At 43.2% G+C, this 17171-nt stretch overlaps 2 protein-coding genes and 1 long non-coding RNA gene across 6 annotated transcripts in view; 1 reads left to right on the top strand and 2 right to left on the bottom strand.

Moving 5' to 3' along the window:
* Ampd3 (adenosine monophosphate deaminase 3) overlaps window positions 1-2282 on the top strand; it is a 44552-nt gene extending 42270 nt beyond the window's left edge. For both annotated transcript variants that reach the window (XM_029479785.2, XM_021166488.3), the window contains exon 15: window positions 628-2282. In XM_029479785.2, the coding sequence (XP_029335645.1) occupies window positions 628-804 (177 nt within the window). In that variant the 3' untranslated portion in view covers window positions 805-2282. The remainder of the gene's footprint in view (window positions 1-627) is intronic.
* Window positions 2283-5311: 3029 nt separating this feature from the next.
* Rnf141 (ring finger protein 141) overlaps window positions 5312-17171 on the bottom strand; it is a 28878-nt gene continuing 17018 nt past the window's right edge. For all 3 annotated transcript variants that reach the window (XM_021168105.3, XM_029479632.2, XM_029479633.2), the window contains exons 4-6: window positions 15153-15334; window positions 11172-11279; window positions 5312-6699 (exon numbers count right to left, since the gene is read on the bottom strand). In XM_021168105.3, coding sequence (XP_021023764.1) covers window positions 6549-6699; window positions 11172-11279; window positions 15153-15334 — 441 coding nt within the window. In that variant the 3' untranslated portion in view covers window positions 5312-6548. The remainder of the gene's footprint in view (window positions 6700-11171; window positions 11280-15152; window positions 15335-17171) is intronic.
* LOC115031523 (uncharacterized) lies at window positions 12847-15144 on the bottom strand. Its single transcript, XR_003837173.2, has 2 exons — window positions 14663-15144; window positions 12847-14183 (listed from the first exon to the last, which is right to left on the bottom strand). It is a non-coding gene; the product is annotated as an uncharacterized LOC115031523 (long non-coding RNA).

Below are 17171 nucleotides of genomic sequence, written 5' to 3'. Positions count from 1 at the left end.
TGCCCTCTTTCTCCTTAATCTATTTTTCTCACAGGACGCATCACTGCAGACACTGTGCCACGCATTTCTTATGTGCTTCCCAGTTTCCCTTTTGAAAGGGAGTTGAGTGCAGAAGCTTGCCCCTGTGTCCCCAGGCCCTAGTACAGAGCTGGCACAGAGCAGGCGGAGCCTTTTTCCATGGCTCCTTTAAGAATCGGATGTGGAACCAACACTGAGAATCTGGGCATCTGCCCAGGGGATGTCATTTAACAAGAAGAGACATCCTTACATGGTCTTGGGGAAGGTGACAGTTAAAGGCCTAAGTGTTTTGAGTCGTTCTGGGATCCAACCTCTCCAGGAACATGACTGCCTGCCATGTCACCTCTCAGGATGGATTCCTGGTCTTAGTCTTTTACCTCACCCAGTGTAGGCCCATCAACTTCATACTTCTCTTCCACAACAATAGAGAGAATGACTGAGTGGTCAGCGTCACACGGAAGTCCAGGGAGACTGAGTCCCATGGGAGGAAGATGTTCCATTGAGGATTGGCTCTAGGGACACTAGTCTGTGTGCTGCAGCACCTATCAAAGCTGCCCGTGCAGACCTAGAGGTTAATCTGGTTTCACTTGTCTTTCTCATGGCCCACAGGAGAAGCAGAAGTTTCTGGGTCAGAATTATTACAAGGAAGGACCGGAGGGCAATGACATCCGAAAGACAAATGTTGCACAGATCCGGATGGCATTCCGCTACGAGACCCTCTGTAATGAGCTCAGCTTTCTGTCCGATGCCATGAAGTCTGAGGAGATCACAGCCCTGACCAAATAGGCCCAGCAGTCCACACACATTTCACCATTTGGTTTAACGTCAAGTCTGCTGGGGGTAACGGTGGCCAAGATCTCAAACTAGTGCTTCCGTCTGTGTTGAGGACGCCTCTGAAGAAATCTCAAGCTCCCGATTTTGGTTGCATTTTACGAACAAGCTCACTTCGTTAGCATTTCTGAGCCAGAGGCTGGCTCCCTCCCATGGGGATCTGGGAGCTGGCACTGTGTGCACCTGTCCCTGACTGTCTCCTGTGATTGCCAGTGCTTATATGGTTAGGGCTGAGACTTTGCAAGGCCGAATGCCAAAGGACACAAGGCCTGTGTGGTGTCTGCCACACTCAGCAGTCCCTGTAGAGTGGTTCTCATTTTGGCATCTGGCTGCCTGCCTGCCTTAAACCCCCACCAAAGCTCCCTTTCATAAAGGGGCTACCTTGAAAGAAAATACAAACGCTCTCCTGTTGATGATCTGTGCATTTTTAAAAATGAGTTTCTTTCCCTCTTAGCACCCCTCCTTCCTGTCTGGTTAGGAAGCCCAATGCACCCTCTGATGTCATCACTTCTTGTTCTATGTTATTATCTAGGACTCAACGAGTCATCTCAAACCATATTCTGTGAATCCATCTCACGGTCCACTCCTGGGCTGTGGAAGGTACAGGGCGAGGTTATAGGGCTGCTCTTCACTTTTTGTTTTTAAATGAAGACCTCTGAAAAGCCCAGGGCCTCTGCTCCTTCTGGCTCTGATGTCCTGTGACTATAGTGTCACCACCTCCCCCGGGAGTCAGACCAGGGACTCCTCATGGAGTGAAATGTGCTTCAGGACACCCAGGACTAGAGCCGAGCTCCTGATCCAGTCACACCCCACCCCCGACTCCCCTGCCTCCCCCTACTGTTTTAGGCTTCACATATTTTTAATTTTTGAAAAAGAATCACTAACACAGTGGATTTTATTTTAAAGCAGATTTCTTCAGAAGCTATCATAGTCCCAGGGACTAGGTAGAATTTTTAAGTCTAACGTGAAGTTTAGCTTTATCAGGCATTTTTGTTACTAGTGCCTAGAACATAGTAGGTGCTCAATAAATACATATGGAGTAATTGAATGACTTTCTCTTTTGGCATCTATATGTGCAGAATACTCAACAATGTTCAAAGACCTTCCTAACTAGTCACAAGGCAGGAAGTCCTGTACCATAGTTAGATGAACCTAACTGTACCTGGAAGATGCCCATTTAACTAATTATTCCGTCCTGTGACTGTCATCCTTCAGTGGCCGCGTAGCGTATGGAACCATGTCATCCTTTTACTAGGCAAATACACATACTATCTCACATAGATGATTATGAAACTGAATGAAAACCTGTCATGCGGGATTATTTTTGAAAAGCCTCCATTTGTATACATTTGCCCAAACATAGCAACTATTGTACAGTTTTTCATTGTATCAAATACTTTTTTAAAGACTACAAATAAAGTCTGTTAGGACTGTGACCCAATAGAACAAATGTTTCTTTACTTCTGAGGTGGGGTGCATGGAAAGCTGTGAGCAGTGGAGAGCACTGACGAGGAAACCCAGTTTGCAAGCTACGGCTCTGGTGACCTCGTGGTCACCTAGCACCTCAGCCTAGCTTCTGCCAGTCCCACAGAGCATCAGCAAAGCCACATCTGGAGTGCTTTGCCTCGGATGATGTCGTAGTCTGTTCACCAGGGCGCTTCTCAGACTCTGTTTCTCTATCACTTTGTTTAATGAGATCCTAGTGCTCATTGACCCTCGTGTGTGTGTGTGTGTGTGTGTGTGTGTGTAAATCCCTCCTTTTGCCTGTTTTACAGTTGGAAGCCAAGGCAACTGTATATGGGCTCAGGTTTCCAGACAGGACTCTCTGGACAATTCCTAAGGGTGGATGTTTGCCTTATATCTTACTTAACCTGTACTGTTGAAAGTCGGCACCATCTCTCTGCCTCATGAATCCACACTTTAGTCTTGAATGAAAGCAGGTCTAAGGGTGTGCTTGGCTGGCTCTCTCAGTAGCTGCTGCCTGCTGAAGGGTGGGCTCATGACACAATACTCATCTTTCTCTGGTTCTTAAACACAGAGGGTGATTGGTTATGCAACTAAATGTTGTGTCTGCACCATGATTTGTCAGAATAACTGTCCCACCAGGAAAAGGGGCACACACCACAGACACACAGCCTCCGGCTCCTGAGCGATCATCTTTAAGGCGCATTCTGTAAAACAGAAGCTGATGAAGAGCTGAGACTACAGAGTGGGAATTTAGCAAAGTGTATCTGAAGGACTCTTATGCTTTGATAGTAATGTGTATTTCTCCACAGTATGGTTGACAGGCACCAGCAAACCTGACTCGAAGCTGCCACCTCCTTCTGTTTCCCCTCTCTGCTTCTCCAATGACATCCTTTTACACGGAAAGCAAAGAATTGGCAGAGCTCAGTGTGGACCCTTTATTCTGTCTAATGAGTACTGGGACAGAAAAGCTAACCAAAGTCACAGTAGCTTCTCACACTGCTGTTGTGTTGCTTCTCATAAATGCAGGTGATGAGCCGACAAAGTAGGCTTCAGTCGAGAACCCTCTCCCCAAAGCAAGGAAACTCCCAACACCTACGAATGCAAGTTATTCAGACTATCTTTTAATGAATCCAACTTCCCAGTGTTAAAAAATCAGGGAACCAAAAAAAGGTTTCCAAGCAGCCTTATTACCCAGTTGTATATTAATACAAGAAAATCACCTCAAAACAGCAAACAACACAACCCCCAGAGCACAATACAAAATAGTCCTCTAATAAATATAAATATTTAGTATATAAGAATGTGAAATTACATAAGCAAACGTCTTTTGAGTTAGCTAATGTTCACTTGCAAAGTTTACTTATTGCACATTGTATCAGTTTTTCCTAAGAATAAAACAGGCTTTGCGGGTCTCAGCCTTTACATCAATGCACAGTCAGACTCTTTCTGAAACCCACTGTTTCCAGCATTTGAGTCAACCTGCTTTACTGAATGAGCACAGCACTAACATACAATTTACATCAATTCCCCAAAGCAGGAGGCAGTTTGCACATCACTGAAGGCACACAATTTCCTACCATGGTAAATGTATTTATGTAGTTCTTATTTTATAAAGGCAAAGCTGTACAGAATAGAAAAAGTATACATTTTACTCATGAGACAAATTTACAACTTTTATGATTAGATCCTATGGTGAACCCTACCTACTATTGACATCTGGAGTCACCACCCAGTTCAATGGAATGCATAGAGAACTCTGCTTACTACTTGATAAGGCAGTTGGAGACACTGACGCTTCACAGTAGACCAGTTAGTATCTCAGAGATGACACTTTAAATAAAGGGCAGTGGGCAATATCAAGTCACTGGACTCACTTTCTATTCTTTCAAAAATGAAGGATTCTGGCTATTGCTGGAAATATCCCCAACCCCTAAAGCTATGTTATTAATTTCTGAAACACTTTAAAATTAGACAATTTGAATTAAACCCAGCAAGTCTAAATCCAAAAGGACAATTTTAGGGCTAGAAAGCAGCTCAGGTCACTCATTCCAAGGCTTAGAGAATGTGTTCTATGGAGCACTTGAAAGTTGACAGAAGAGCTTGAATCATCTGCAAATATGAATTTTAAAATGTTTTAAAGTTGTTTTGTTAGTGTGTCTCTCTGTGTAACAGGCATGTGGGTGCCCTAGGTGGTCAGATGAGGGTGTTGGAGCCCTTGGAGCTGGAGATACAGGTGGTTGTGAACCACTAATGTGGGTGCTGGGGATTAAACTCTGGTCCTCTGCAAGAACAGCAAGTGCTCTTAACCACTGAGTTAGCTCTCTAGCCTGATCATCCCAACTGTTTTTGAAACAGCATTTCAATGTGGCCCAGGCTATCCTTGAACTCACTATGTGATGGAGGGTGACCTGGAGCTTCTGGTCTTCCTGCTTCCTCCTCTCAAGTGCTGGGGTAGGAGGGGTGCACCAGCATTTTTTACTGTTTTTACTCAGTGCTGGGATGGAACCCAGGCTTTATATACATTAGGCAAGCACTCTACCAACTGAGTTACACCTCTAGCCCTGAATTGTTATGATTTTTACAAAACAGAGGTTTTTTTCATTTACAAATTCTAATGTAACTGTATCACCAATACATTTTCACATTTTTATATACTGACTTAAATGCAATCACACTAAGGTTTATATAAGGAAACCTGTATTAATAAAATGTAGCTTCTCTATAATGGGGTAGCATGTGTGTGAATAGGCTCTCAGAATTTACTTGAAATGCTAATGTTTGAAAACCACAAATACAATCTGAGTTTCTCAATAGGAACCTACAACAGAGTAAGACTTTCTCAGGCTGTGAAACCATTTCAGCTAAGGTATGATAGACAACAGCACTGTGCTTGTCCGCATGCTCGGCAGGACTGCTTGGCCATTTGGTCTGTCACTGCCCTGTCCTTACAGTGAATGGACGTCTTCAGTATTTGGGGGCAGAATCAAGTCAGACCTTTTTTTTTTTCCCCCGAGAGGGATTTTATTTAAATATTCATTAAAATTTGAATCAAGTCAGATCTTTTTCTTTGAAAGGGGTTTTATTTAAATATTCATTAAAATCTGAATCAAAAATCACTAAGTAGTAACTTCAATTGTGTACATCTATACTTAGGAAAACAGGAACATTTGAAACTTGCCAGAAATCAGTGAGAAGACTTCTATGGAATGCTAAAATTTCTTATTTCATGCACTAGTACTTTCATAGGCTGCACTGTTAGCATTAACGTTCTTCCTCCATAAGCCACTGCGGCTGTCACTGAGGCCGCACTCCTGTCACTGTTCTCTCTCTAGATGCCTGAATAGTGCAGAGAAATGGGAAGAAAGCCAATCAAGGTCTGGAGTTTAGGGTTTTACAACTGCTTGGTGAAGAGGTTTACCTGATCTTCCTCTTCTTTTAATCTGAGAAATTTGAGGAAACCGAAGCCTCAGAAAGGTGTCTTTACCTAAAATAAATGCTGCCTGGCTCAGGACTGGATGCCTCTGTGTAATCTGGAAATATAAAATGTGTGTTTCTATAAAAGAAAAAAATCCTTCTGAAAACTCAAGCTACATGGGCACTATGAAAAAATCCAATGGACGCCTATCCAGGTCCGGGGATGCCTTTCTAAAGCAGCCGGTACAGTCCATTTTCGAGACAAAGTTCCAACCAGACAGTCCTAATCCGTGTGCTGCATCATGGCAACATAAAGAATAAGTAGTTCCAGAACCCAAGGCCAAAAGTGACATAACATCAGGAAGCAATTGGGCCACAGTACTGAAGGATCCATAATGAACCACAAGGGGGCAGAGCACACGCACCTCAGGTTCCAACTGAGACATTAGTTTCAGTCATTTATCTCAGATGGCTACAACTGTCAACACTCTAAAACTTAAACCTACTAAAAAGATGCCAGAACAGTCCCTCCCTCCCTGAAAAGCAGTAGTGTCAAGTATTGCTGCTATCTGTAGCAAAGGGCTCAAGAGCAACATAGAATAGGTGGACTGTGGGAAATATGGCTAAACAGTAGCAAACTGTAGCCCACCATACATGGAAGACATGAGGGTTTATTTAAGAACCGTACATACCAGAATAGCAAAAATAAGAGGGTGGGAAAACTGATATTTCTGTGTGTGCCACAACGTCCCTCCCCTCCTCCTCTACGACAACAGTGTATTTGTAGTTCAGAATAACAACAGAAAGTCTTCCCCAAGTCATGGCCTGTGGGGCTGGCCTGCCTCATCAGCCATGTTAAGAATATAGTTAGCCATGTCATCTTCAGTGGGTGCATCTGACACCACCCATGATTCATTTGCTCCAGTCATCTGTAGGCGACAAATGGGGCAGTTCCTGTGTCGATCACTCCTGTCAGGGAAGTCCAAGCAAAACAAGTTTTTCCTTTTTTTCTTTTTCTAAAAAATCAGGTTTTTTTGAAAAGTACATGGCTTTAAAAATGCAAACAACATAGAAATGTACAATGAAAAATTAATCTTTCTCTTCACTCCAACCTTTAATTCTCTCTTCCAGGATCAACTAGTTGCCTACGTATTTCACCAGGAATGACTGAAATTGTCAATGTGTGGGAAACGAGCAAGTGAGTATGTTCTCACTGACCTTGTACCCATGTCTTATAAACCACTGCGTACCAGTGTATGTAATCATAGTCTTTCTTTTCTCTTCTTGGTGGCTTGCCATCCTCCTGCTCCAGCCTACTCAGGGCTGGGACTGTGGCATGCTCCCATACACCTGCTGCAGAGTATCTAACTCATCTCTAGTAGAAAGATACCTAGTTCCTTCATCTTGTTTGCTACCACCAGCTAAGATCTTCAGTTCTTACTTCTGCACCCAAGTAAGTTTTCCTTAATAAGAATTCCTTATGTGTCCTAAGGGGGAGCTCCCTCTTACCGATGGGAGAGTTAGTGTAAAATGTGCAACGCTTAAACATTTATTTTTAATTTAAGTGGAAACCACTGCACTTCAGGACTCATGTTGTTTGGCCAGTGGTAGGCAGGTGCATTTAGCAGAAAGGTATTACTAATTATTATTCTGAGTAATTAAGGTCATTTTTTAAAGGTAGGGTCTCTAAGCAGCCCATAGAACTTGCTATATAGACCAGGCTGGCTTTGAACTCACAGAGCTCTGTCTGACTCTGCCTCTTCAAGTGCTGGAATTAAAGGTGTGCACCACCACATTCAGCAAAAGAAAAGAATTTTGACATGTTATTAAAATCAAAAGTCTGATAAAATGTCCTTTGGTTCAAAACCAAGAAGATTTAAGGAAATTGTATAGAGATGGAACATTTGAGTTTAAGACTCGAAGAGACACCCAAATGCAGAGTAATTTCTGACACAGAACCCATACATGATTACTTAAGAGTATATTTTGCAAAGGGATTTCTCTCATCAAACACTATTTCAGAAGCTTAAATACCACGTTTGAGCTAGAAATACACTACAAAAGGAAAAGGCAATGCTGTTTTCTCATCGCTCACTGAAATCTAGGGCTAAACAACCAGTTTATCAACTATGCTTTGGCTTTTGTATAAAAACGAGAAACTTATTCCAAAAACTAGATGTGAAATTTAGAGTTGGCAGACATTATTTGGTTGATTTTGGGTTCCCCAGGGATGGATTCCAAGATGGGCTTTTCTGTACATAAAACATCACAATTTAAAAGCAGTCAAATTCTGCTTCTGACCAACAGGAACCAGATTTATCTTCCCACTAAAACCAACTAACACACAGGACACAATGTCCAGAAGAGTGGTGTTAGGTGGGGCTGATATAAAGCACTGGACATCAGACATGGTGTGACTCCCAGGGGTGAGAAGCAAAGTGAGCCCGTGGGTGCAAGTCAGCTGCCCTGTGAGTTTCTAGGACTCGGAAAAAGAAGTAGGGGACCTCAGAGGCCTGGCTGGCTGTTGAAGAAACAGCTGAGGCCAAGGTGGCTAGAGTTCACAGGGCAGAACTCTGCACAGCAGAGAGCAACAGAGAGAAGCGCCAAGAGACAGCAGGCCTTTCACTGAGCACTAGAGCCAGCCAGTGTGGGCAGATGCCAGGAGGCTGAAGCTCTGAGAGATGCATACAAAGGCCACAGAGGGCATCGGTGTACTTCCAACTCTAGAGGCACGAAGTACAGCACCTTGAAGGAGTTTGTCTCATCAGTGGGAAATGAGTAACAGGAAACTAAACTTTGCTCTGGGTCTCCTAACAAACTGTAAAAGGACCCCCAAACAGTCCTTCTAAGTAAGAAAACCATATTTTAAAACAAAGCTTGATTATTTACAGTATTAAAAAATATTTACTACCTAGATAGGTAAAATTCCTATCTGGAAGGCAGATGAGCAGCAGAAAAATGCTGTAAGACAAGATGAAGAGGAAAGCAATAAGAGCAATGCAGAACTGACAAGACATTAGAACTACCAGACAAATGAAGTAAGCGCAGTCACTGTACTAGAGTCTCCATATCCACTGAACACAGAAATGGAGGCTAACACATGAGGTAAACACACCAAGACACTGGAGAGTGCAATCACAGAGCAACGGCTGAGACAGAGGACAAGTTCAGGGTCAATGCATGGTTATTGAGGCCAAAGGAAAAAAGCAAACAGACAAGATTGGAGAAAACAATGGCTGAAAAATTTCCAATATCAACAGTACCATTGCCCTACTATATCAACCAACTCCAAGCATAAGAAACCTGGGTGGACTGTGACAAGGCATCTGTTACATTGCCTAAAAGCAGTAGAAAGATAAAGACCTTACAACAACCCCAAGAAACAAGACAGCACACTGCCCCAGAGGAGAAGGATACAGAGACAGAGGCTCCTATAAAACAAGATGAAGTGGGGCTCAACACTGAAGCCTGGAGGGAAAAGCTTTTGGCCTAGAATTTTGTAACAGAAAAAGTATTTTTGGAAAATAATGTCCAGATGTTTAATAGAATCATCAAGATGTTCAATAGAATCTTCAGAAGGCTACCAAAAAGTAAGTGGATTTCACAAGACTTCAGGATAAAGGTGGATATAAAACTATTTGTCTTCTTATGTACTAGCAACAAACAAAAACTATTTAGAACAGCACAAAACTGTGAAATATTCAAAACCACCTCCGCCCGAGATCTGCAACACTGAAAACCAGAAAACTGCCTGTAGAAATCAGAGGCTTAACATTAAGAAACCAACTGTCCCAAACCGATGTAATTAATACGGAATCAACCAATATCTCTGCAGGCTCCTTTGTGAAGCCTGATAACACTGATTCTAAACTCCCTATTAAAACATATGGATCAGTGCACATGACTCTAGACAGGGAGACTTGTACAGCAGCAGGAACCAGGACAGGGTGAGACTGGAGTGAAACAGACTTAGGTCAGTGGACAGAAGAGTCAAGAACTGACATGTACTTGAACAAGTGATTTAAAAAAAAGGTTCAAAGGTAAGTAAAGATGATATTTCAGCAAGTTATATAAAACTGGAGTAGAGGCTTAAATGTGAAACTCTAAACTTGTAGAAGATATAACTTCTGTGCTCTTGGAGCAGGAAAAGATTGTACAAAAAGGGTCATTGTCAGAAACTGAACTTTAGCCTCACTGAAACAAAAACTTCTCCTTCAGAGACATTCTCCAGAGAAAGAAGACAAGCCATAGAAGGAGAGAAAAAATGTACAGTGAAATAATAAGTTCCAATAATAAAATGGGCAGAGACTTGACTAGACTATCATTTAAGATGCACAGATGACAACTTGGCAGCCAGTAGTGCATGTAAGGGAGAGACACAGAGACACTGCCCATGCCTGAGTACAAGGCTGGCTAGCATAGGCAAAGGCAGTGGACTCCTATGTGGTATTGGAGAGGGCACAAAAAAAAAAAAAAAAAAAAAAGATGAGAAGGAGCCAAGCATGGTGGCACACATCTATAATCCCAAATTTGAGAGGCTGAGGCAGGAGGATTGTCACAAGATCCAGTTGAGACCTTCTTGGTCTCTTCACTGCTAGATCTTGTGTCAACAAACAAACAAATAATCAAACAACCTTTTAAAAAAGTATGACCTCTTTTGGAAGTGAGCTGGCAATTTCTTGAGAAACACCTGCTATATGACCTGGTCACCGGAGGTAGCCAACCAAGAAAAAGTCAAAATAGATGTCCATAAAACTACTTGTCCACAAACAGAGAAGCCTTTATCTGGCAATTATCTGCACTTATGACATGGTTAAATCTCCAGCTGATCGCACTGATTGAAAGCTGCTAGACAACAGAGAGAACACTCTGTGTGGTGCTACTTTAAAAAGTCTAGCAAATCCAAAGTATTGTTGGCAAATGAAAGCAATTAACTGCTGCCTAAGAATCAGGCTTCAGGTGATTCTGGGGGTGATGGGTGTGCTCTTCCTGTTGTGACAGCTGTCATGAATGTGCACATGAATTAAAGCATTTATATTTAGATACATGTAGCTTACCGCATGTCATTATAAAGTCTCCTAAGTATTCCATTATCTTGTAAGAAAATGACTTTAAGTAGCTGACCTAATGTCCCTCCAGATTCCACAGTTGAGAATTTGGTTCCTTCACACACATAGAGAGAATTATGGGGCAAGGGGCACAAAAAAAAAAAAAAAAAACCCAAACAAACCTGATTCTAGATCCAAATCAGGCATCAAGACTCTTAAAGTCCATGTGTCAAAGCCCTGCTGCATCCCCACACCTCACTGAGCTAGAGGGCAGCACAGCACAGGACTGACTATGCAGAGGACTGGAGAGCAAAGCTCTCATGGCTGTGTTTCCAGTTGTTCAGTCACAGCCCCAGCTGACCTGTGCTATCCCCAAGGACAGCGGTAACTTACCATTTATCAATACACTTCTGACAGAAGCTGTGAGCACAGGGCAGGATGAGGTCAGCGCGCCCGTCCATGCAGATACAACACTCCTCCTCATCGGTCAGCTGCTTCACCCTGAGAGCGACAACGGAGCTGGACAATGCAGTCTCTGTGCACCAGCTTCCTACTGTCTCACTGCCTTACAACGCCCCAGCAAACACCCACAGTATAACCACACAATGACTTATGTGCAGAGCAAAGGCAGACCAAAATGACCATCTTTTGGGCATAGCAAATCTATTAGGGAAGAAACACTAATGTTAAGTTTCTAAAGACTATAAAAGATAAACCCTGTACAGGTTAAAGAAAATTAAATCTGAACAAAAACTGCACACTCAAGTCTTTCCGAAATAACTCAGTCCATTCTAGGCATACTGAATGTACAGGACATCAACCAGTATATAATTTACTTGCCATAAGGGACACACGGATGCCTTTCATCAGGGCCTTACAGTGGCACTACAGTATTGGAGAGAAATGGCAGGAGTGTCCTAAGTATCAGACTCCAGAGAAAACACAGAAGGGCTGGAGCACAGCTCCGACTTAGGGAGCTTGGAGAGAGAACCTTCGCTGACTCGCTGATGCTGGCTTGGAGCCAGCGCCACAGGAGCCCTGCTCATTTGCACATGGAGTTTAGTCAATTCCAACTCCAGCAGCTCAGCTTAAAATATCCATGTCCTTCTGCTCTCAAAACCAACTTCTGCCTCAATTAAATGATTTAAAAATTGCATACAGCTGTTCCATGGTTAGTCACCCCATAGGTTAGTTTTTTTTTGAATGTTTGTAATGTTTCCAAAAGTGATTTTCAGTGTTTTATTCTTTGAGCTTTCCCGTTGTGTAAAACTGAATGTTTCAAAGTACAGTCCCACTCTCCTTAAGGGTAGGAGCTGTGTCTCATATAACTTCCATTCCCTGCTGTATTTACAGCACAGCATGAAAGTCGGCAATAGCACTTGGAACTTGTTGACCTGAACATAATATAAATAAATGTCAAATGTACAGCACGAACAGTATGTGCCAAGTCAAGTAAGTACTTTAGGAAACGTGAGAGGAAAAAAAAAATCACAGGACTTTGACAGATCATAAAGTAAGTCGTGGAGGCATAAAAGAAAACATGAAACCTCTGTGTGTGTGTGTGTGTGTGTATACGCATGTGTGCATTTGTGTGCATGTGCGTGTGTAAGGCGGCATGATGCTCATGAGTTAAACCGAGAGGAAAAGACTGATTATATAGCAAAGACAATCTGATTCTTTAATGTCAAAATACTAACTCTGAACTTGCTCTAACAGGCAAACTCGAGGCAGCGTGAGCTCCTGCTGATACAGGACCTCAGAAGTTAACTGAGTGGAGAGCAAGGGTAGTTTACAGTGAGGGAAACCAGGTAGAACTTCGTCTCATGGTGCTCCTGAGACAGCTGGGGCTGGTGTAAGAAGCATTACAACGGACATACCATTAAGGTCAGGTAACAGATTCATGTTTGCTTCTGTTGTGGAGAAAAGCATGCCCATTGAATTGAAATAGTGAAATGGGTGAAACCCTACATGCATATGGCTCTGATATGTGTGCTCATGCATACATTTGTGTATCCACACATATACACAATACATCAGTCACATATAAATAGACATATCAACACCTATATACATATCTGACATTTTAATGCCTTTTCAGATCCACTGACTTAGCATTTCTGCTTTTGGGCTTCCAATTTTCACCTGAGGGCGTCAGGGACAGAGAATACAACAGACTCCCTAAAGAGTGAACGAGCGTTCTGACAGGAAAGTTTCAGAGTTGGGAGCAGATGACTATATATCACAGCACTGTAGCCCGAGAAGAACGAGACAGAGACTGCTGGAGGAAGGCACTCCATGCCCACACTGTCTGCTACCTTTCCAGCAGCATGGGGACAGGACAGCCACGTGCTGCTCCTAAGGTACGGAGAACCACGTGAATGAAGGCTGGAGACTCTTACTGTGGAGAGCAAGGCTCAATGGAAATTTGAGGAGTTTTCAAACATTTGAAGGGCAGAAGAGATCACACTTGTTGGGTAGAATTCCAGAGGGCATGGCCTCTGCACTCAAGGGCACTCTAATGATTTACTAATAACGGTGACAGGTAACTTGCCCACACATACACACATTGTGTGCTGGGCACCTTCTGTGTGTCCCATCTATTAACTCACTTAACTGCCGACAGTCCTCTGGGGCACATGACATCGCTCTCATCTTTAAAAGGTGAGGAACTGATGAAAGAGAACAGTGAAGGCTGGAGCACAGGCCAGTTGGTTCTAGGGCCTTTGCTGTGCTGCCTCCAGGGGGTCAGACTACTCTGAGGCAAAAGGGAAAAGGAAAACTTTCACACTAGTAAAGCTATCTGGGTGAGAAAAAGATTGCTTCATTGAGGGAGTGAGTCTCACAGAGCTGTGGGGGATAGTAGTAACGCATTGTAAGTACAAGCTGGCTTCCTTCCATTTGGTGAACTATGGCTCAGATGTGATAGTGCAGAGCACAGACAGCAGCCCCTGGGATCAGTGGCATCAGAGCACCACAGAGCTGGCCAATCTCCAGCTCCTCCTCCAAACCACTAAGCTGCAATGGGCTAAATGTGTCAATGGGCTCAGCTATGTCAGGGTCTAACATGCCCTTATTCTTCTAAACCTGCTTCCTCATCTGATCAACTGTATTCCCGTGGAGTCACTGCAGGATTAAATGAACTGCAAGCACTCTACAAACTCTAGCCATTAATAGAACTACACATCTAACATAAAGCAAAACTCAGAAGGCCCCCAGACTCTCCTTCTACTTGCAAAGGCCTTTTTCTATGACCTGGGTCCCAGGGTACCACTGTAGGCTCACAACACATGAAACCAAGTGCTGGCTCACCTAACCAGCTGGTGCTGCCTTCCAGTCTTTGAGTCACACTTTCACCCCTTTCCTGAAGATGACCGCAACAGGAACTTTGTACTTGCTGTGGTATGGCTACAGAGGCAAGTAAAAAAACCACTCTCAGCTTTCAAAACACTTAGAAAAAGATTACCACTCTGAACTCAGACAAGGAAAGAGCAGAAAAATCAGACCTCTGACAGGCCTAAGCACTGCTACAGCACAGTGACACTCACACAACAGGCTGGTAACAGAGCCCACTGTACACCTAACAGTGGGGTTCACATGGAAAATACAAGTCAACTACACAGCACAGGATGGGGAAACCAGCTGGTTACAAGTGAAGGGAAAATGCAACTGTAACTGAAGCAACAGAATGAAACTCCTATCAGACACACTCCTACCTCTAAGGAGGACACAGTTGATGCAGATTCTGCATCACACCAACCAGTGCCAGTCACAGTGAGACAGAATGTTAGCATGCCTGGAGCCATAGAGGCCTTTTTCCAATGAGGTAGTTACAAATTGAATTATGTCACATCATCAGGCAGCAACAGTTGGGAGCTTTCACACACCGAAAACATGGGAGGAGAGCTCAGAAGGAACAGCATACAGGAGGCCCGAGGGAACAGGCACTGTCGTGGCAAACTGCAGTTGACGTCACTTCCTCCTGCTGTGCAGTGTCCATATGTGCACCATTGCTTTTCTTCCCTGAGTAGACACCAAGGCCTGAAGACAACGTTTAAAAATTTAACTTCCAATTAAATAACTTCTGAATGGTTCCAGATTCTTGGACCTAATTTTATAAAGGACTTTGACTGTTTAAAAATCTGTTAAAGGGAAGGCATCAGTATTTCCTATCCAAATGTAAGAGACAGAGAGTAGATTCCTGGACAAGGAGCTGACAGGGAATCTGGGACTGAAATGAAAGGAAGGACAGACTAACCTAAAACTGACCTGCCTACGACAGGCTGAGACATCAGAACTGAGGGGGTCATAGAGGGCTAGGGAAAATGTACTATGATCTTAGCACTTTGCCTGTTCACTGTACTGTGGCGCACACACCTGCCCATCCATAGACTAGCCTGACAAGATGTGACCGAGGATGGGTTCCCATCAGGCTCTTCAGAGGTGGAGCTCTGAGCCAACACTCCAGCAGCTTGGCTTGTGATGTCTTTATAGAGCTGAATAAACTGGTACAAATTCATGATCCGTGATGCTTCCACAATGCCACTGCTTTTGTTAATCTAGAAACAAAGGGAGAGGGGAACATAGACACATAGCAGTCAGTCAAATATCCTGGGAAACAGACTTTACAGTGCACAATATACCTAGAAAAATAGCAGTCTAAATAAAAGAACATATACATTTTCTTCAGTTGTGCCATTCATCAGAGAACTTACTAAATTTTCCCATCTGACATCTAAAATAACCTTGCAAGGCTGATCAAGTACTGGCCTATCTCAGGTTGAAACATCAGGTGACTTTCCTGGAGTTGAGAAATTAATTTTAGAGATTATTGAAACTTTTCATTCTTTTTGAGACATCTGCTTGGTATGTCACCCAGGCTGGCCTAGAACTGGAGATCCCCTTCCTCAGCCTCCCAAGTGTTAGCATTACAGGCATGTATGATCATTACAAACTAATAATTCTTCCTTTTTCTTTCCTTTTTATTCACTTTACATCCGATCACAGCTCCCCTCCTTCCTCTCTTCCAAATCCCTCCTCTATTTCTCCCTCCTCTTCTCCTCAGAGAAGGGAGGAAGCCCCTCCCTTGGGTACCACTCCACCTTGCAGCATCTTGTCCCAGCAGGACTAGGTACATCCTCGCCCACTGAGGCCCAACCAGGCAGTGCAAGTAGGAGGAGATCCAATGGCAGTGAAAAGAGAGCAATACCGCCTGGCTCCATTTGTTAGAGGACTCACATGCTGCACATTTGCTACAAATGCATAGGGGGGGTCTAGGTCCAGCTCCTGCATTACAAGCTTTATTTTTAATAAAGAATTTATTTATGCTATTCTGTGACAACTGAAAGGATGATAATAACTACATGTCCTCCTCCTCTTCCTCCTCCTGTTTGTACGTGATGAGTTTGTAAAGGCCAGAGGTTAACCTTGGGTATCGTTCCTCAGGACACTGTAGTGTCTGTCTGAATTGGCTATCTGTCTGAAGTTCTCTTACTTGGCCTGAAACTTGCGGATTCTATCAGATTTACAGACCAGTAGGCCTCGGGGATCTATCTACCTGTCCCTGCCTCCTCAGTCCTGCAATGCTTGGCTTTTTTAAAAACGGGTTCTGTGGATCAAATGCAATACACTCTATCAACTGAGTTTTTTCTTTAGCCCCTTTCTTATATATATATTTATGCTCTATTTCGTACATATAAACTAAAGCCAGAATGCTACATTAAACTACAAAAAGCAATTGAATTTTGCGATTTCACAAATGACGTGGAACCAGTGGGCTGGAGATCTTCCATAGATTGTATCTCTGAGCAATTTTAGAAGACTTCAGAAAATCAGAGTGGGACATATGTGAAAAACTAAGTCAGTTGAATAAGGGTATGCTAGTCTTAAAGAGCTTGAGATAATCAGATTGATTACAGGTAGGAAAGACGACTTCTTAGCAGATGAGGTGGTAGAGAGGTCTATATGAAGCTAAGAGTGGTGGTACATTCCTATAATCCCAGCATGCAGGAGGCTGAGGCAGGAGGACTGCTTCAAGTTTAAGGCCAGTCTGTGATACAGAATGAGTTGCGGGCCAGCCTGGGTTATGTAATGAGACCCTGTTTCAAAATCAAACAAATAAACAAAAAAGTAACAACAATATCCAAAGACTGTGGAGACAGAAGTTGAGAAATCTTATGCGTGCATGAAAATAAATGAAAGTACAAAGTTAGAAACAATGTAGGGAGATGAACTGGCTGTGTATGGTAGTGTACACTCAAACAAGCCCAGGACCCAGGAGGCGGGATCACAGCAAGGCTGTCTCAAAGAGACAAAGAACAGAGGCAGTGGCAGCAAGCCTTAAGACTGTGAAATGTGCTCATGGAAATGAGATATGAGAAGGCAGACACACACATA

The sequence above is a fragment of the Mus caroli genome, unplaced genomic scaffold (assembly GCF_978045245.1).
Source record: "Mus caroli unplaced genomic scaffold, Mus_caroli_1 scaffold_8, whole genome shotgun sequence".
In the NCBI taxonomy this organism is placed as follows: Eukaryota; Metazoa; Chordata; class Mammalia; order Rodentia; family Muridae; genus Mus; species Mus caroli.
Note: the sequence above shows the minus strand (reverse complement) of the source record. Positions and strands in the feature narration are given on the sequence as shown.